Genomic DNA, 21,737 nt, shown 5'->3' with positions numbered 1-21,737 from the left:
GACCTGGGCGGGCTCGCGGGGCCGAGAACACCCCCGGGAGCGGCTTTCTCCGCGCGACCCCTCCGGGCCCTTCCCCCACCGCGGTGGGCAGCGCCGTCCGGGGAGCTGCGGGAACGGTCGCCTTCCCCGGGCCCGCGATCGCGCGGGGTGGTCGCCGAGCCCGGCGCACCCTGTTCGCCTTTCCCTTGGTGCCCTTTCCTGCCCGCGGGTTTGGGGACGGAGGGGAATCCAGCGCGGGGACCGGCCTGGCAGAGGAGCGAGAAAAGAGAAGCGCTCCTTGTAGGTTTTGCAAGCTTGCTGTGACAACACTCGGCCCCGGGTGTGGGTGGGGAAAGGGAAGAATCGGACCCTGAAAATGGGAACCTCGGTCGGGACTTTCATTTGACCACCCACCTCCTCTTCCTTTTCGACTCCCGGTCTTTTCCATCTCCCACTGCGTTTCTACTGGTCAACCCAGTCACATTTTAATTTGAGAGAAAGGTGTCATGTGTTACTTCTCTAGCCTTAAAAAAGTCCCCCAGTGAGCAAGCGCGCTGCAACTTCCTTAGTTTTGTCAAAGCCGCTTCCTGCTTTCAGTCTTTTATACCCTTATAAGGTAGTTTTTCGTTTCCAACCTGAACACATCTTATTAGAACTTTCAAAATGAAGTAGATTTCAAATAGGCTTAGTTACTAGTGCTGGGTATCAATTTATGTGAACTTAAAAAATATATTTGTGTTCCACGGAGAGGGAGGGAGGGAGGGAAGCACACAGGGAAATAAATGAATTTAAGTTGTATAGGTTCATTCTGTGACGATATCTTAAGGCGAGAAGGAAGGCAATGGAGGTATAAAGGGAATGTGCTTGCTTTTCAAGGAGTTGTTTATCATGGATCTGTAGTGTAGTTTACTAAAATATGGAAGGGCGTGAAAGTGGTGGTTCCTTTCGTATTAATAGGCATTTTAGAGAGTTACAGCACACTATATATACTTACGTAGAAAATATTGCCTGTATTTTAATGTAGAGTGACTGCTTTATGTTACAGTATTGAAAGTATTTTCTTTTGTGCGTGTGTATGCTGTACTGATGTATCATTACATATCTGTTTCTCAGAATACTCCAATTTGGGGGCAGGGTTGTGAGAGGTGGATCGCCAGCCTCCCCCTTCCCCTTTTTATTATTTAGCAAACTATTGTTACTTAAAGGATGGTATTTTACTTAAAGGATGATATGCTCCTCACTATATTGGCTCTCTGTAAAATTTCTCTATAATCTTCATGCTCATACCTTTATGCAAGTGTGGCGGTTTCTAAAACCCCAGCCATGCATAGAGAAAAACCGATTTATTAAGCTATTCCCTTAGGAAACACCAGCCTCGTTTAGACTTCGAACTTCTATGTATTTTTTTGATGGACAGCTTATTAAAGTTTTTTTTTCTTAATCCAATCTCATTTTCCTGAACCAGTATTTTTTTTACCCCTCACCCTTCTCAGTCCAGTTGGTGAGTAGTTTTATGTTTAGCGTCAGTTTTAAAATTAGATTTGGCAGCCTGCCTGAGAAGGAATTTTCAAGTATGTTTTGTTAAAGTGAAAATACTGCTGCATAATTAATATTTTATGCTTTAGTAATTATTGCCATTGTCAATAAAATTAGTGTAGATAATTGTTGCCCTAATAAATAACATGGTAACATCTTAAGTAGGATGTTAACTTTTTCTCACTTCATTTCTTTTCCCCTTTTGAAGTACAGTTTTGGTTATTCTTGAATTAGTATACTGGGTATTTCACTGAGATTAACTATCCTTAAGTGACCTCTTTCTGATAGGGCGATATAAAACACAGGCTGAGTGACCAGAAAGTGTGGGGAAGAAGGGTTCAATCTATACTTAAGATATTTTTCGTTTAATGTATCGGTTATTATTGCATTATTATATTTTACAGTATTACATTAGTGTTACCTCACAAGGAGAGGTTGTTAACTTGACCCTCATGATTTGAGTGGAACTGATTAGGATTCTTTCTTTTACCATCTGTCACTATTTGAAAGTCCACCTTAGAGATCCATTTATTTTGGTTTGCAAAAGGCATTTTGCTTTTTCCTGTTGGCTATTAATGCATCTCTTGGAAATCTACACCTTTAACTTTATTAGCACATAGAGGACAGCTCATTGAAACTGAGTCTGTGATAAGCATCTCTAAATAAAGCCTTAATAGGAAGTTCTGTGTTCCAGAATTCCATAGTCTCCAGATGCAGATTGTACACCTGTAATTTGTGTGTTCCTTTGTGCTGTAGAGAATGCATTCATCAATCACAATTACCCGTTTAGTATAAGTGAAAAATTATAACCGGAATCAAGTTGCTCATTATATTTCATTATATAAGTTAGGCAAAAGGTGACTGAAAACAGTGGCCATCTATGAAATTTGGTGGTCTCAGATAAGAAAAACTCTAAGAGTTGGGAAACATGACACTTAATCTGCAAATTTAAAATTAGAGCTCCTCCAGCAAAGATCCTCTATTTCACCATACTATGAAGAATCACCTAAGCTCAGATCATAAAAGAAAATAATTTCTTTTGAAAAGAATATAGAAAGAAATACTTCTTTCATGTTGATACCATATCTACTACTTTTAGGGGGGAGCTCTGTATTGAAATAGTAATGTAGAATAAAATTTGGAGACAGAGATTCTTATTGATAGAGCAGTTTGCTTAAGGACTAAGGTATAAACTCAAACGTGCTACCAGTGAAAACTTTTTTTAAGGCATTTTTCAGGATGTGATATTTGTAAAGTTAAGGTTCTTATTCTAAGTTATTTTTTGCATGTTTTCATCCAAAATTCTTCAACATTCAAGCCATATAAAGGAACCCCTTACGTATTTTTTGCTGTAGCTTGGTTACAGAGCTTTGCATTGTGAAATTTCTTTTCCCTTTTTTCCCTAATAAGTACTGCAATTTAAAATTATTCCCATTGATTATGATAGCAGTGTTATTATAGCCTTACTGTAGAGCTCTTGGATGTATTCAGATCTAGAATGAGTTAAGGAATTTCCCTAATTGAGTTAAACTTCTTAGCAATCCTAAAATGTAAGCATAAATATGTTGTTGGAGTCAATGGATGAGAAACTTATATTATTCATCTTATGGTAACATTCTAGCAATTAGAACAGATAGGATGATCTGGTTTGAGAGCAGTGGGGAAGAGCTGAGTGGGTTGGAGAAAACATAAGTGGGAAGTTCATGTTTCTTACATGAATTCTGTACATAATATGTAATAATAATGCTATTTCACAGTCATCTCCAAGGGCAGAAACATTCACGGTATCTAGTTGTTACCAAAAAATTTCATTAAAATTCTTGTTCCTTCATGAGTCATGTTTTGCATGCTGTTTGCATTAAGTATAGTAGACATGCTCCTGTTGAGAAGTTAGATACTTCCTTAGTCTTCCCTAAAATCTTAGTCTTTTCCTTTCCTGCCAATCTCTTCCTGCCTGCCAATTTTGTGTTGGAATATTGACTTTGGACTGGGTATATGTTGTATCTAATGAATTTTTCAGCCTTATTATTGTAAAATAGTTCGGAAATTTTACTTTTAAGCCCAGAAGGGAAAGATATCCACTAGTGGAGGAACTGCTGGTCAGGCTTTTTATTTAATTTATTAGTATTGTGACAACTGTTTTTACCTCATTTTACAAGTAAGAACATAGGATTAGAGAATTTGAATTACTTTTTTAATGTCATATGGTTAGCAGTTGGTGAGAGTTACTACTTACAGTTAAGTTTTTCTGTATTTAAGCCCTGTGTTCTTTCTTTTATACCATGGAGACTCCTGAGCCCCTTTTCAAAACTATGCACGTTGCTTTATTTGGATTAGTGAGGTTAACTTTATTTATTATTGCTGAAAGTAATCTTATTAAAAAATCCTAGCCTTATTAATTAGAGGAAAATTTCTGTTCAAATCTGACTTGGTTTAGATTTTTTTCCTGGATATGTGAATTCCCAGACTTACTTCCTTGTCACTTTGCTTAAATTTAATCTCTAGAAAAAATTTACTCTCCAGGTTTTGTTTATCGGGAAGTACTGACAGCTAACATTTACTAAGAATTATGTGTCAGATCCTATGCTAAATGCTTTGTATTATCTCATTTGCTTTTCATATCAGCCTGAGAAATATTACCGCTATTTTTAGACCGGGAAATTCAGATTTTGAGAAATTTAACTACTTGACCAAGGTATTTTAGCAAGTAAGTGTGCTAGAGCCATTGAACTATGCAATCTCCTGTGTATAGTCTCCTTACATAGAGGATGAGCCTTTGACAATTTTGAATCATTTAGATATTTTTGAGAGAAGTAATGCTATTGTAAAGGCAGACAGAAATCAATGCTAGTGACTTAAGGATTACTTGCATAGGTGGAAAAAGTGGTATTGTCATATCAGCGCTGACTGTATACATAGCACCCCGCCAGGCATTCTTGGAATTATAATGAAAATGTATCATATAGTCAGCTCTCAAGAATCTTAATGAGACAAGAGCTAAAAATTGTTAAAAAGGAATTAGAAGATATATGACTGCATTTAGTCAAATGTCAACATATATACTTTTCTGACAGTAATAATAGCTATTCTATATGTTTTAAGGAACGAAACATTGTGGTCAGGAGCCAAGAAATTTTTAGTGAAGGTAGGATATGAGCTTTCTTTTTAAGGATTTGGATGGATGCAGGGGAAGGAAAAGCGTATATAGTGGGAAGGGGAGAGTAGCTGCTTCTTGTGTTCAGCTCTTTTAGCATATGTTGCACCATTGCCCTACCTTATGAACAGAAGACCGTAATAATGTAATGCAGATCTAGATTGTGTAATGTGAAAAGCTACCAACATTTATTAAGCACTTATGGTGTACCAGGTGTTCATTATATGTCAGTAAAACTTTGATCACAATCATTTTACTTGATAGGGAATAAAAATCCACCGATGAACGAGTGAAATGTTGAAAATAGGGTTTTTAGAGTATTTGCGGAGTGGAATGCAGTAGGATCAGAGGTATGGGATATATTTGAGATGAAGTTATGGGATTTGGTGTGTAGTAGAAACTTGAATCTTTGTTGAATGAATGAATGAATGAGCAAGAAATAGGGGTATGGTTTTAAAAAATCTGCATCAGAAACACCCTTTGCCCAGTGATTCAGAATCTCATGGGTTGGGCCTAGAAATACTCATTTAAATGGGCTCCCTAGATATTTTTAAGCAGTCCTCTAGGCACCAGCCTTGCAGGAATTCTGAAATAGGGTGTTGGCAGTGGGAAGGGAGTCAAAGAGATAAATTTGGGAAAAGTTGCTTCTTCTGTTTTTACCTTTCTTCTGGCAATTAAATTGTTTTGTACTGTTTATTTATGGTTAGCAAGGACTTTGTAGTCAGAGCTCTGTTTGAGTTCAGGCTCTACCATTTACTAGCTGTGTGACCTCATACTCGTCAAACTCTACAGATCTTATTTTTCTAATTTGGAGATCATAGTATCTCCCTTATGGGGTTTTTTATTTGTGTTTGTTTTTTTGGAGATAATGCACGAAAATGGTTCAGCACAGTGCTTAGCACATGGTAAGAGCTCAATACATTGTAATTATTATAGTTATCAGTTGGCTCCCTTTTTTATTGAATTGAGAAGTTCATAAGGAAAGGAACACATTGTCTTAATGCTTATTTTCTTATCTCCTGCAATACTGTCTAGTTCTTTGCTCAGTCAGAATGTTTGCTGATGGGAGATGAAAGTATGGTTAGGATTTGGCAGTTGTTTCTAGTGTACTGCAAATAGGCATCAGTGAAGATCCAGATTTTGAGTTCGAGTGGTACAATAAAGAGCTGGTTTTAAGAAACTGAGTAACATTGGAATTTCTTACTGAATTTGGAATAATGATCTGTAATTGGAAATGTTCTAGAGGAAGTTAAAAATATAGGCACTTCGTGAATGAAGATGGGGATTTGGCAGTCATCATTATAATTTATAGATTGAAGCTAATAGAGAACAATTTAAAGAGAGAGCAAAAAGATTGAATATTAATCTTTCTTCTTTAAAAAATCTTGGATATGTGATCTGGCTTCTTGAGCATCACAAAGAGTGAGCGAGCACTGGCTTGAAGCGGTGAGTGATCTCATCCCACATTTTAAGAGGCAAAGTTCTTAGGAGAGTTTAGCTCAAGGTAGGCTAAGTTTTTCTCTATGATGTTCCTCCTTGTCCAGAATGCTCCCCCTCTTCCAACATGTGGAAACAGCTAAATGCTTGGATTGTGGCAGAAGTGTGGAATGGGTAAGATGTACCTTTAAACAATAATTTTTCCTGATACAAAATTCCCCTGTCATAAAGGCATTTGAATGCTCACCTGTAATTCGTTTGGAATTTGTAGCCTCTTTCATGACACTACCAATCTGTAATAGCCACTAGCATAAAAAGGTAAGAGCAAAGCAGTTAAGTAGTAATAACGCTACATTAACATGCTTTTCAGGTTACCAAGCACTTATAAATTCATGAATTATTGCGTAACAGTGCAAGATAAGGGGATGTTATTGGATTATTTTTTAAAATTTGGTCCTTCGAAATAGGATAGTGATTAATGTTATTTTGTGTGTTGCTATCTTTATGTGGACCTTTATATCATAAAGTTTATAAAAGGTACCTACATGACTGATTAATACCTGAGCAGAAAGACAAATAATATCCTAATTTTTCCAGAGGACTGTTACGTGAAATTTTAATAATTTTCTTTCAAAAATTTATTTCAAAACCTTTCCAAACTGTTTATTTAAACTCAAGTCATTATTACATGCTCCTTGCAACCAGGAAAGGAACAGCCGTGAATTTGTGTGGTCAGATAAAGTCTTTTTCCCTTTTATTCCTTCTCTTCTCCCTGTCCCTCTCACATATCTCAAAGAGTATTTTCTTTATCTGTTCTGATGCTGAACACTCCATCTTTAAACATTCTCCTTTAAGGCTTCTTGCCCTTTGTGAAAATGCAATACTCCTGAGAAAGGGTGTCTTTAACACTTTTTTCAGTTACAGTATTTAGTGTGAATGAGGGGTTTCTACAAGGAGGGTAAAAGTCTTAAGAAGGGGAACTAGGGTACAAAATACCTTACAGTTTAGGGTTGGTTTTGAAACTATGTAAAAATATAAACTGTTTTTAGTATTGGTCTATGATAAAACACAAGTGTTTGTTTACTTAAAGTTTTAGATCTTAGTATAATTAAATACAGTTTGCTTTTTTTCTGCTATAGACATTTAAAAAATTCAGTTACTTTGAGGCTACAAAAATAGCATTTAATATGTATTTGTGACACTTCACTCTTCAGTGAATTAAGAGACGCGCTGATGATTCACACAGAATTATGGAGCTGAAAAAGACTTTGAGAAATAATTTAATCCACTTTTTATTTACAAATTAAACAGAGGTCCAGTGTTGAGAAATGTCTTTCAGAAGTGTTTTTAGCTATTAATTGATAGCATTGTTCAATTCTCTTGAATTTTCTTAGGGGTTCACATTTGTTAGTTATAGCAATTGAAATTGCCTCTTAATAGTTGAGGTAACATATATGTTATAGTAGTTTTGATTGAGGCATGGCACAACATATGCGTTAGAATGCTTTAGTGTTTGTGTTGTAATAAAAATGTATGCTATAAGGCTCAAATGAAAACCTGTGATTCTGTGTTCCCCAGCATGTTAGAAACTGTTTTCATAAAATTATTGCTCTTTTCACAGAAATAATGCTTTTTTATTGTTTTGAGCATTTGAATCTAGATATATGTATTTTAGTTTTTGGGTTTCAGTTATTTAAAGACTTATTACATGGCATGTGTACAAGTCAGCCATTTCAAGGCCCTTTTTGGAGTTTTATTTTTGAAATAATTATTTATTTAACATTTCCAGAAACCCTGTAAAATAGGTACTGTTGTATAATTACTGTTCTAAAGTTGAGGAATGTGAGGTATGGTGAGCTTAAGTAGCTTGCTCACAGAAATAGTTAAGTAGTAGAGCTAGAATTTGAGCCCTGAGGCAGTCTGACTCCAGGGCCTAGTGCTGTACTGCTCAGGCATGGAATAGATTCAACAAGGGTGGTTAAATTGTTAACCCAGTTTTTGAAGAGTGTTCAAATTTTTAGCTACGTATTTAGAAAAATAAGTTTCTACTTTTAGAACTGCTAATTTTTAGTACAAATATGAAATATATAGGGAGGTCTTTATGACTAATTTATTGATTTTATTAACCTGAAACACATGCAAGTTAAATGACATAGAAGTACTTATTAGCCCTTTGAAAACTGTAATAACATACATTGTATCTAACTTGATAAAACTGATGATTGCTGGTTAATTCAGGACATCTCAATTAAGGAAATGATGTTTAATTACATATTACGTACGTATTTGATAAGCTGCAATTTGAAAATAAATAACTGATACATTTAAGAAGTCATTCTTTAATGTTGCATAAAACATGGAAATGAAACAATCCAACCTAAGAATAAAAAGAGCTTGAGACTATAGGACTATAAAAAAGAATTTTTAAAATTAGACTCAGGACTTAATACACATTTGACATTTGATTCTGAATATATAGATTAGGGGAAACACATGGTTATCAGAAAATAGATTGTTTTTCTAAAATGAGATTTACAAAATTATTATTTCTGGAGTGTATGATGAATTTAGATGCATTTTATTGAAAAAGCACACTGTAAAAGCTTGTATGTTTCCTGTTTGAAAGTATTCATTTTAAAATTTTGCTTCATAATAATCAAAAAAGGTAATGGTAACAGCAAAGGAAAGAGACTTTTGGGGGCTTTTTTCCCCTATCTTTTCTTGATTATATAAAAGACTAGTTGAGAGTTTTATAGCTTACAAAACACTTTTCAAAGAGATGTGCCTTCTCAAGTTGCCTTGCTGTCAGGGAAATTAGTTTAAAAACAAAACAAAATTTTGATTTTTTTTTTAATCAAGTGAAACAATTTAAAATTGATAGGAGACTCTTGAGAAGTAGAAATGAGAGAAATGTAACTTATGGCTCTAGCAGTGAGAAATTGGGAGCAGACAGCAAAATAACTCTAGCTAATATAAGGAAAAGAAAGGAATTATTGAAAGGATATGATATAGATCACAAAATTGATGTGAAGCCTAGAGTACTACGCCCAGAAAAGCAGAGAAAAAGGGATGCCAGGAATCAAGAATCTGGCACCAAAGTCATAGTGCAGGAAGTCTGCAGGATGCTGCAATTAGAAACTGCAGTATGAATTCTAAACCATTTCTTTATCTTATGGTTATTCAGTGAAGATGGAAAGTTCTAACCTAAGCTCAGATTGGCTAGACATAGATCATGTGATATATAGTAGCTGACAGAAGTGGGAAGGGTAGCGTCAGTTCCCTCCTATAAAGGGATGTGGGTTTTGCTTCCTGTGGGTCCCTCAGAATAGGAATGGGGATTCAGTTCTAGCAGAAAGAAGTGAATGTTTGCTATAAGGGAAAGATGGGTATGGGAAATCTGTGCCCCATTTTTTTTTAATGTTGCTTTAAATTCCTTATTTTAATAACTACTTGATCAGTTACTAACTAGCATTTTGAATTAACACTTTTTCCAAAAGTGCAAAGCCCCTTGTGAGTTTCACACAATGTTCAATCTAAACATGTGAAAAAATGATTTTTTTTTAAAGAGTAACTGATGATGTGAGTAGTATGAGATTTTTCATTAGAACAGAGGTATACTTGCAATCTGGGATTATGGAGTGTTTTGGAAAGTAGGACCTACTTGATAATGACAGGCTATTTCTTTTTTTTTTTTTTTACTTGTAAACTAGGATTATAATGTAAAGAATTTGAGCTACACTCTTTTATATGTATATGATAACATACATATAAATAAACTAGAAAGGGAGGAAATAGTTTATATGTTAGTTTGTTTATCATTGGAGAAATTGAATACTTGTGTAGTACTTTTGTGGGGAATATAAAGATGAATAGTAAATGCTGCTTGCCTTTAGGAAGCTCACATGTACACAAGTGATTATGACAGTTTGGCAAATGCACTGGTAGGTATAAATGAGACTTTGGAATCATGGGTGAAGGAAAATCTACATTTTCCTGGTAGAGCTAGTAGCTGAATCATATAGTAGTTGACCTTTTGTAATTTACTTATTTTCACTTAGCATGATGTCCTCAAGGTTCGTTCGTATTGTATGTAGCATGTGTCAGAATTTCCTTCCTTTTTAAAGGCTATTACTCCATTGTATGTATAGACCACATTTGTTCATCCGTTCATCTGTCAATGAACCCTTGGGTAGCTTCCACCTTTATTATGCATATTGTTACTGTGACCATCAGCATACAAAAACCTGTTGAAGCTCCTGCTTTCAACTTTTGGGGGTTATACATTCAGAAATAGTATTGCTGGATTGTGTGGTAATTCTGTGATTAATTTTTTTAGGAATCCCTGTGTTTTTTTTGTAGCAGCTGCACCATTTTACATTCCCATCAGCAATGTGCAAGGGTTCCAGTTTCTCCACATCCTCACCAGTGTTTTTGTTTTTGTTTTTTTGGTAATAGCCATCCTGATGGATGTGAAGTGGTATCTCACTTTGGTTTTGATTTTAATTTTCTTAATAATTAATAATGTTGAGCATCCTTTCATGTGCTTGTTGACCTTTTGTATATCTCCTTTGGAGAAATGTCTGTATGTATGTCAGTGCCACACAGCTTTGGTTACTGTAACTTTGAAGTTTTGAAATCACCAAATATGAAACTTCCAACTTTGTTATTTTTCAAGATTGTTTTGGCTATTCATAGTCCCTTGAGATTCCATATGGATTTTAGGATAGATTTTCTATTTCTGCAAAAAAAAAAAAAAAAAAAAAGAAGTTGGAATTTTGATAGCCATTGCATAGATCTGTAGATCGATTTGAGTAAATAGCTTGCAGATGTGAAAGTTTGTCCCATGTCTGAATTCTGTACTAAATGATGTTATCCAAATGGCAAATTAAGAAAAAACTGAAGCTGTTTAATCCTATGTTTAAAGTGTAAGGGGAGGATGTGTTATCAAAGTGTCTACTAGCTGTCTGAAGGAAGAGTTTTTGCTGAAAACAGCTTAGAAAGAGTTTGGAGGGTGTGTGTGTATGTGTGAGAGAGAGAATGTTTGAAATACAGACTTGTATAATCAGGTTAAATATTGCCTTCCTAAGTTGCTTAATTATATGAATGACTTCTTTGAACACCCCAAAAAACTTAAATAGAAAATTGCAAAGGCTATGGAAAAATAGTGTACAGACACAAGTTATGAATTCAAAACAAAAATTTGTTTTGGAAAAGTAAGGTTAAAAATGGTTTGCTATGATACTTGATCAGTATTTGTTTTTAATTCTAAGGAACTGTATTATTACGAGCAGAGGAACATGTTTGCTTAGAGAAATTCTTAATGAAAAATTTCGGTTGATTTGAAATCTATTTGTATTACTACAAAAATTGAAATTTGCATGTGTCAATGAAAACTAAGCTTTTCAGTTTAAATAAAGTGATCACATCCTTAAATTATAATTTAATAAGTATTTAGCTTATAAAGTGCCAATTAATTGTGAGAAAGTTTCTTTTAGTCAGGGAAAAAAATGAGAGAAACTCTTCTGCCATCTACTTGTACAGTTTCCTCTTTATGGTGACTATGAAGAATTTTGAAAGTTCATTATAAAAATATCTTAATCAAAGTAGCCATTTCGGGTGCAAACTCTGACAGAATTGAGTTACTGAAAGCTAGTTTATATTTGAAAAGCTTTTGTTTGAAAGTTCTAAACAAATTTGGTATTTAATGTCTTTATTTCTTTTTCTTATATTTATATAAAGAAAATGTAAATGAAGTTTTGAAGCAAACCTTTTACAGATATACTCACATCCCCTCCAGTTTATTCAGATGTTTTCTTCAAATATTACCATGTTTTGTGTCCATTGGTATATGAATGGTTGGAAATGTACCTACTGTTTAGCTCATCCTTTTAGACTTAGCTCAACAGTTCCATCAGATCTTCTTAGACTCTTTTCCTCATCTCTCCTCTTTTCTCTACTTAACTGCTTTTCTTTTCTGCTCATATATGAACATTAAGATTTTTTTATATGAGCATTTAAATGTCTTTTAAGTCTGCATTCTATAATCCTGTACTGATTTTTTAATTCTGATGTATTTTTTTATATACTTTCTGAACTTTGATTCTTTTTCTTTAAGATTGTCAAAGCTCAATTTAAAAATCATTCTTTAAAATTTGCTAATAGTATAAGAGAGTAGTTTTAAAGAGTTAAGTTCTTATTTTGTCATTTTGCGTCTTGCTCTCTGCACTAGAGAAAGTATGACTTTTTGGGGGATTTAACCTAACTCATCAAGTCTTTTCCAGATTTTAGGATATGACTTTCTCTATTTTTTAGGTTATATTCTATACCACAAACATTTTTCTTTGAGCCAGAAACCAAATTAATTTTTAGAGGCTAAGCAACTTTTAAAGTCAAGTAAACTGGGACATTTCCCCTTGTATTTCTTAAAAATTGATGAAAATATTCCTTCCTCCCTCCCTCCCTCTCCCCAAACCCCTGGGAACCATGATCTTTTTATTATTTCTATAGCTGTGGAATGAATAGATGGAGCACAAGGGATTTTTAGGGCAATGAAATTATTCTATATGATACTGTAGTGGCTATATGTCATTATGCATTTGTCAAAACCCATAGAATGTACAACATCAAGAGTAAACCCTAATGTAAACTATGGACTTTGATAATAATGTGCCCATGTTGGTTTATTGATTGTACCAAATATGCCACACTGATGAGGTATGTTAAGGGTAGGAGAGTATATATGTGTGGGTGGGGAGGGCTATATGGGAACTCTGTATTTTCTGCTCAGTTACGTTGTGAAGCTGAAACTGCTCTAAAAGAGTAGTCTATTTAAAAAAATGATATTTAGAAATATAAATTAGAAGTATTTTCACATTAAAAATTGATGAAAATACTGTTTTCTATTACAATCATATATCATAGTGGTCTGTATCTAGTGTGTCTAGATTCTACATGATTTTGTTCTTTGGGGATGTTATTTAAATTTTAAATCCAAGGCAGGGGAACGTTAGAAAATATATTTGTGTTGCTCTCCCAAATTTAGAAAACTATTTTGCTATGGTGTTTTAAATGTAGTAGAAATGATTAAATGTTATGCTATATCCGTACAGTTGATATACTATATGTAGTTACTTTTGTGTTTGAGGGAAGAACATACTAGTTTTGATTATGTCTTGAGTTTTGTATTAAGTTCATTAGATCCTTTTATTGTAGTTGTTTTGAGAGTAATTTATTGCTGAATATGTTCAACCTAGGGAGTTTGATTTTGACCAGGAATGAAGTATTGATTTACCTAGTGAGCTTGTTAAAAGGGTGTTTCTTAAGAGAATTTCTACTGTAATATGGTTTCTACTTAAAATATCTTACTGTCCTACTTGGCAGATGATATTTACACACATTAAAATAGCAATATAAGCTTATATACATGCTCATCAAGTGATTGAGATAAAGAATTTATTGAAGGAAAGGATGACTGATAGTTAAAATGATCTGGAAAGACTTCGTGGAGGAGTCCTAAGTTGTGGTGAGAGCTTTTTGAGAGGGTGCAGTGGAGAAGGTCAATATGCAAGGCATATAGGGGAAAATGAGTAATACTTGCAGGGGACTTTGAGTTGGGTTCATGGAAGCAAATGAAGGGAGACACATAAAGTTAAATTGAGACTTATTATGGAGAACTTTAATATTTAGCTGAAGAAATCAGTATCATAATTTTTTATCTGAAAGGTACTTTATGAATTATTTACAATGAGTCATTTTATAGAAATGGTAACAGGTTTGTGAGCACTAGAGCCTCATTTGAAGATTTTTGAGTTAGGCAGTGATTTTTAGGGAGATTATTCTCCCTTGTAGGGGGTCACAGAATTGGAAGCAAGACATTCTGTTCTGCTAGGGTACTACTGTGTATAATTACTTCAACAGCTTTGGGCATAAAAGTGAAAGGATTAGATGAAGGAATAATTAGGTATTAATCTTTCCAGGAACTGTTGGTAAAACAGTAGACCCGTTTAGGGTATTGTGGCTCAGGCAGTTTTAGACTGGCTTGTTTTAAACAAGTCTTTATTTTGATAAGGTATAGGTAGTTCTTTTTGTCTACTGGGGAGAGGTGAGGGTGTAGTATACTGTTGGCCCTCTTCTCTCACTGTCACTGTAGCCTCTTCTTTTTCCACTACTGGTTTCACTGATCCTACCCTCTTACTTCAGTTAGGTTACAGTTAGTTTCAATGAATTCAGTGGAAACAGATTATTCTTATCAGTTGATTGTGGTTGTGTGCATTTGAGTGATTCTTTTCTGTACCCAGACTGGGGAGGGTGTGAGCTGTTCAATCATGCTGACCTCCATCTATTATTGGAATTCTGTTCTACCACACTTGAAGGTTTTACATTAAGAAGAGACACTGATTTAGAAGAATTTAAAAAAAAATTTGGAAAAAAAAAGAAAATTGCCATTTGACAACCATTATAATAATAATAAATTTGGGCGAGAATCATCGAGATGTAAAACAAGTAGGTGAAAATTTTAAAAGAGGACTAGTCTACTTTAAGTCTCTGTGTATCTCCCCATAGTTGCTTATTAATTTCAAATAGAAAAGTAATAACTGGAAGTTACCATCTTAACCAAATGATCAAAGTTGAAAACATGGGTAATGGGACGGGTTGACGTGTTCCTGATATGATGTTTATATGTTTATGTAAAATAAAAGCTCAAGAGTAGTTTTAGCAATTGTTTAAAATATTTATACCAACAAAATATTTGAGTGGGAATTTAGTTTTGCTACTCAGTTTTAAGTAAACTCTGATTTTGCTTGAAGGAAAAAATAATTGGCAGTGGAAGCATGGAAACGATATCTGGTAAAAGCTATAAGCTGAAAATCCTCTGCAGACTAACTTTTTGGTTTATGGGTAAAGGAATAACTTGTATTATAATAAGCATTTAAAAGTCCAGTTGTCTGCCTGGCCTTTATGATTATTGGAGGGATGGAAAATTTGGAGAGAATGAATGAAAAGAGTAATTAGAGTTGACGTGTATTAAGCATGTACTCTGTGCCAGGTGCTGTGCTTAATGCTTTACCTTATTCTCTTATGTCATACTCTGAACAATCTTGAGTTACATTTCCTTATTTTACAAATGAAGGAATCAAGATTGAGGAATTATTATTAAATAATACTTGTACTCACAAAGGGCAGAGATAATCAACTGCCTGGGAGGTTATGAAAGTTTTCATGTAGAGGCAGTGATATTTAACCTGGAACAGTGTTAATAGTGGCTCTGTGGCATGAAATGAGTTGGTCTGTTTAGAAATTGTTAACAGTTTATGATTAGGGAGTGTGATGTGGTGTCAGGGCTTCTGGAAGAGGTTGTCAGGAGCCAAATATTAAAAGAGCTCTTCTGTATGCCCTGTGAAGAAGTTTTGCTTATTTATTTTTAAAACGTGTATAGTGGGGAGTCTCTGAAGAGGTTTAGTCAATAGAGCAGTATCACATTTTGAACAGTTTATGTTGTCCCTTTATTTTTAATAATTTAGTCTGTTTGGTGCTCTCAGTTCTTAAACTTAATTCTGGGACTAAAATATACATCAAAGAGATTTTTTCCCCCCTTTTATATTAGAAAAAATATTTCTGCAGATATTATTAGCATCCAGGAATATCATAGCAATTTACCTGCCTACTGTTTAGCAGTGAATTTGAATATAGAATAATATAAAGTCTTGTTGTTATTCTTTTTAAGCTTGCTCTTAGTTAATAGGTTTTTCCACACAGCCGAAACATATTTGGCTATCTCCTAAGTAGCCTCCAACATGTTGCTTGTCAAAACTCAGCTTTTATAGTTTCTAACCGTTGTTGTTATTTTGTTATTGTAAGAATACAGGCTGAGTCTGTCGTGGCAAAATATTTTAAAATTATTTATTGTTGTTTTTGAATAATAATGCATTCAAATAGTATGAAATAATATGCAATAAAAAAATCTTCTTACCCTTGCCTGTCACCTACCCAGTTCCCTTTGTTAGAGACAACCAAAGTTATGGATTTCTTTATACTTCTCAAGAGATATTCAGTGCCTGTATAGTCAAATATATTTTATATGTTCTTACCCCTACCCTTTACTTTTATACAGATAATACATACTTGAACCATTGTTCTGTACCTTCCTTTGTTCAGTTAGCCATATATTTTGTAGATTGTTCCATATCTGTACATTAAGAGCTTATTCACTGCATAAAATTATGTAATATAAACACTGCATCATTAACTAGTTTCTCATTTGGTGATTATTCAGGTTGTTTCCAGTCTTTTGCCATTATAAGCAAGATTGTAGCAAAAGGCCCTGGTATATGTTGTTTCATATATGTTTGAATATCCCTATAGGATCAGTTCTGGAAGTGGAATTTCTGATTAAAAGCTATGGGTCTTTATAATTTTGATATAGTTTTGAAAGTAGAGATGCTTAAATGAATCAAAGTTATGAGATTTTGTATATCATTTACTTACAATGGACTCTCACTTTATATCAAATAGAAATCTAAGAATTAAATTCGTAATTGCTAAGATACATTAGTGAAATTATTATAAAATTCTTTTTGTTTTTCAGATATACAAAACTAGGATATGCTGGAAATACAGAACCACAGTTTATCATCCCTTCTTGTAAGTATTTCTTTTAAGCCACAAACAAGCTAATTTAGTATATTTTTCTTAGTAAGTAAAAGAAAGAATTTTTTCTGACACCCTGTAAGATTTAGTCCTTTAAAAACATGGTGTGCCAAGTTTAAAGTGTGGCCTCATTTCTGTACCTCTAACCATTTATTTCACCTCTCAGTTTAGCTCTTCATTTACCAAATCTACCAAATATCTTTGTAAAGACAAAAATGAATGAGCTGATAATTAAACTTATTTTCTGCTTTGAGGATATTGCTGTTAACTATGTTTATGTGTAACTGATTATTAAGTAATGCATCCCCCATCACATCCCTTTGTAGACTGTCCTTTGGTTTGTGGATATGATTGTTGTTTGCCAGGCTCAGGCTTGTTGACATCCCTAAGAGCCCATGTTTCAAAACAAGGGTGGCATCTCATCTTTGGCTGTTTTCTAATACCTTATAACAGCACTTACATTGTTTTTATTTTGTCTAATTTTTGTTATCTTTACTTTAGCTGATAATAGCTAAAGCCATCAGCTTTCAATAGTTTCTTTCAGAAGTTTTTAAAAAATACTCTTACACTTAGTTTGTTAGTGCTCTTATTTGTTAGCATGGACCTTGTATCTGGTCCTTGATGGACATATATTTGTGCTTCTGACTTGCAGACAATTTGCCTTTTGTACATTATATAGTCACACCTCTGATCTACCTGACTACTGCCAAATTAAGACTAGCATATCGATGACAAACCTTTTGAGCCATTGCTTGGTCGTGCTAATTCCTAGACAGTTTAATTATGGAAGTTTCACAAGTTTTACACAGTAGTATTTATGCAACCGTTGAATATTTTTGTGTATTCTTATTAATTTATGAAAAGAAGGAAGTGGAAAAATAAACAAGCAGAGAATAGTGAAAGCAGCTTAGGATTCAATATCTGAACTTGAGAACAAGGTAGAAATTACTAGGCTTGCCAAAAACTGCAGATCTTTAGTTGCAATTGGGCACTTATTGGACATAAACAGATCCATTGTTTTTTTGTTTATATATAGTACGAACAAAATTAAATGTGTGAAGTATGAAAAATACACCGTCAAAACTGTATCTAAAAGGAGAGCTGTTGGCTGGTGTGTGTGCTGCTGGTGGGCCAGTGAAGCCAGTGATCCTAGCACGTGATCCAGGACCGGCTCGGTTGGCTCCATCTGTCCGCCCACAGGTGCCATCATGGCGGACGTGGCCAGTCCAGTGCTCCTGGTCTCACCATCCTGTCCCAGCTGCTCATGTACGATGGGATATGAGGTGCTCATCCCAGTGGGATATGAGCCTCTTCCTCCAACAATAGGATGAAATATATTTGGACGGCAAGTATGTCAGCTTCCTGGACTTTTTTGTTATGCTCAGCATATTGCCATCATTAATGAGAAGCATGGCTTGTTCACAGGCTTAACGCCAAACCTGTACTCAGAGGTCTTTGGAACTGTGGTCCATGGTAAAGTTTACAACATTACCAGGACTGTGACAAGATTGAAGAGTCAGGATCTGGAAATGTACAGAAAGAACTTTCATCTTCCTTTGAGTTATTAGGGAGACAGCTAAAGAGATGATGGCTCGTTCTGCTGCTACCCTGATCACACATTCCTTCCACGTGATCACTCTTAGATTTGTGGTACAATTCATTGGTGGAGAATCCAAGTACTGTGGACTTTGTGACTCCATAGTAACTATATTGGGAAGAGGGCATCCTAGGATTTTTTGCGGGTCTTACTCCTCACCTCCTAGGTAACATCATTTCTCCATGGGTCTGTAACTTACTGGCCTACCTTGTCAATACCTATGCACTGGACAGTGGGATTTCCATTGCGAATGAAATGAAATGTTATTCCCAAGGATTTGGGAATCACAGGATTTTTGGCCAGTATGTTGACCTATCCCTTTGTGCTTGTCTTTAATCTTAATGGCTGTCAACAACTGTTGATTTGCTGGTGGATCCCCTCATATATACTTGGATGGATTGCTGGTGCATGCTATGAAAAAAGAGAAATATGAGCCGAGGAAATAGCTTTTTTTCCCCCCAGAAAATCCCCCTTGGGAAGACTTAATTGTCGTGACCTGAGAATGTTAATTTGAAGATGTGGGGCAGGGACAGTGACATTTCTATAGTCCTAGATGCACAGAATTATGGGAGAGAATGTTGATTTCTATACAGTGTGGTGTGCTTTTTTAATAGTCATTTTATCTTGGGAAAAATAAAAAGAGAGCTCATATTTTTTTTCACTCTAGAAACAAACCTACTTGAGTTTTGCACTTCTGATTACTTTTGGTATACTTTTCTAGGGATTGATTATTTTAGAATTTAGGCTATTCCCAAACTCTTAATTCTTTATAATACCTAGAATGGATTTTAGGTGACACTGATGAAGTAGCTCATTCATGTGAATATAGTGGTCTTAATTTGGTAGTACTGTTGTCTTTTTCCTTGTTTTTTTTCATGCATATTTGTTATCTACATTGAAGGACAGGCTTATTTTTCTTTGCTTATGTCATATATATATATCAATAGTTTGTTATTTAAGATTTTGATTACAAATATTTGCTCTGTTGCTGACTAAAATAGAAGTACTTTTTTGAATTAGTACTTGACATTAGTCATATTTGAGTTTAGTATTAGACTATTGTGTATGCTTGTATTAGTTTCCCAAGGCTGCTGTAGCAAAGTTCCAAAAACTGGGTGTCTTAAAACAACAGAATCTTAAAGTCCCAGAGGCTAGAAATGTGAAATCAAGGTGTCAACACCGCCATGATCTTGCTGATGGTTTTAGGGGAGAAATCTTCATTGTTTCTTAAAGCTTCTGGTGTTTGCTGACAATCCTTGAAGTTCCTTGTCTTGTGTATGCTTCACTTCAGTCACATGCTTGTCCTCTGTGTCTTACAATTGTTTGTCTTCTGTGTGCGGCTATGTCCAGATTTCTCTTTTTTTCTAAGAACACTAGTCTTTAGATTAGGACCCATCCTGATAACCTCATTTTAACTTGAAAGACCCTATTTCCAAGTAAGGTCACATTCCAAGGTACTGGAGATTAGGACTTCAAAATATCTTTTGTGGAGGAATATAGTTCAGTCTGTAAAATACTGATTTTGTAATCTTTTATAAGGCATTATGCTATGATTAAATGTTTATTTCAGGAGATTACTAATGTGTTAACTTTCATCTTTGTAAAATTTGGTTTTGCTTATGTTAAGTAGCTGTATTAAGTCTTTGTTGGAGGCCCATATAATCTTGATCTTTTGAACCTTAGGATCTCATCACCATTGTACCCTTTCTCTATTTCATCTTTCTGCCAAAATTTGCAGTTTTAATTTTCATTGTCTTTCTTCTGAGAATTTGTAGCATGTTAAAAATTCATTTGTGTACTGAAAGAAGGGTTTTGATTTTGGACTTTTTTCTCACCCAGCCAGTTTTAATGCTGCAAGTGTAGTGTTTTTAATCAGCAGATACAGTCATTGCCACTAATGAGCATGGATATTTGACCTAGAAAGTCTGTAGATACGGTTCAAAGTTATTTTCATAATCTTTGTTTTCTAGGAAATTTATAGTGAGCTGTCTAGATGTCTGTGTACATTATAAATAAATTGCTAGAGATGCTTTCTAACATTTAAGAATAGACTGGATTTAGAATTTCTTCCCTTCAGTATTTCCTATCCACCTTATTAAGGGTATAATTGTTTTTAAATGAAAGTGTAACAGTTGAATGCTATTTCAGCTTAAGTGCATGTAGATGTTTTGAATGAAGAACTATTTAATTTGAAGGATTCAGAAATTTATAACTTAGTTGAGAAATACACAACAAGTTTTAGGTCTAGAACTGTATGCTGGATTTCTGAAGTTATATAAGGAGATTGTTGTGGGTTTTACCTAAATTATTTGAAATTTCCTTTTGTATATGTGACTGAAATTTAACACGTCCCTCTGCCAGTGTTATAACTAAATTACTAGTCCATATAGTGCAAATAGGGTAGAGATAGGAGGAAGGCTTTTTAAGAAACAATTCCCCATGCAATTTTCCTATTTTTACTTACTGTTGTTTCTCAATTTTTTCTTTTTAATTATCCATCAAGCGTATGTTGACTTGGTGGTATTATAATTTTACTCAGATCAAAATATATCTTACACAGTTTTTAAAAACATAACTGAAACATTCCTACAACAATACTTTTTTTGGCTTTTTACGCTTGAGACTTTATCTCTGGTGGAGGTTAAGATTTTATTGTGTTAAATGAATTTTGTCATGGGTTTCTTGTGACCTCTTTGCTTTAGTTTGACAATTTAAATATACTAGATCATGTTTTATTTAATAACACTTTATTATAGAAGAAATACAAGTGAAAAATTTCTCTCACTTAAAAAAGTAAAGTTTTTGACATGTATAAATAACTTTTATTTTAAAGGTATTGCTATTAAGGAGTCAGCAAAAGTGGGTGATCAAGCTCAAAGGAGGGTGATGAAAGGTGTTGATGACCTAGACTTCTTCATTGGTGATGAAGCAATAGAAAAACCTACATATGCAACGAAGGTATATTTTTATGTTTTGTATAAATAAACATTTTCTTTCAAAAAACTAGTTTGTTCAATGACTGTGCTACCTGAAATTTCACTTGGGTATAGGATTAATACTCTGAACCTCTTCACAATGGAAATTTCTTCTTCCCTGTAGCTCCTCCCAACCTTGCTTTAAGTGTACTGTTTTGGTTTTTTTTTCCCTCCCAGAGGAAGATTTTAGCCCATCCAAGTCAGCAGTATTTATTTTTCCATACTCACTAGATCTCAGAATCATCAGTGTGTTTGGCTTTCTCTTGCCTCCACATTGCCATGTCTAGAGATAGTCCCATCTTTATTCAGGTCCACACTGTTTCTCTCCTTCTGAAGCTTACGTCATCTGGAAGTGCTTCTTTCTTTAATCCTTTCTGTCTTTGCATTTCTTGTTTGTTCCCTATCCTTCTTC

General features: G+C 34.5%; 1 protein-coding gene and 1 pseudogene across 2 annotated transcripts in view; both read left to right on the top strand.

Moving 5' to 3' along the window:
* Positions 1-21,737, top strand: part of ACTR3 (actin related protein 3) — a 49,289-nt gene that overhangs the window by 557 nt on the left and 26,995 nt on the right. The window contains exons 1-3 of one of the 2 annotated variants that reach the window (XM_072960858.1): positions 14,550-14,608; positions 16,692-16,747; positions 21,184-21,308. In XM_072960858.1, the coding sequence (XP_072816959.1) occupies positions 21,237-21,308 (72 nt within the window). In that variant the 5' untranslated portion in view covers positions 14,550-14,608; positions 16,692-16,747; positions 21,184-21,236. Of the gene's footprint in view, positions 1-14,549; positions 14,609-16,691; positions 16,748-21,183; positions 21,309-21,737 lie in introns of those variants that run through there. The other variant, XM_006196100.4, reaches the window with a different exon arrangement.
* Positions 17,796-18,951, top strand: LOC140696337 (mitochondrial carrier homolog 2-like; annotated as a pseudogene).

The sequence above is a fragment of the Vicugna pacos genome, chromosome 5 (assembly GCF_048564905.1).
Source record: "Vicugna pacos chromosome 5, VicPac4, whole genome shotgun sequence".
In the NCBI taxonomy this organism is placed as follows: Eukaryota; Metazoa; Chordata; class Mammalia; order Artiodactyla; family Camelidae; genus Vicugna; species Vicugna pacos.
The sequence above is the reverse complement of the archived record's forward strand: the minus strand, read 5'-3'. Positions and strand labels throughout refer to the sequence as shown.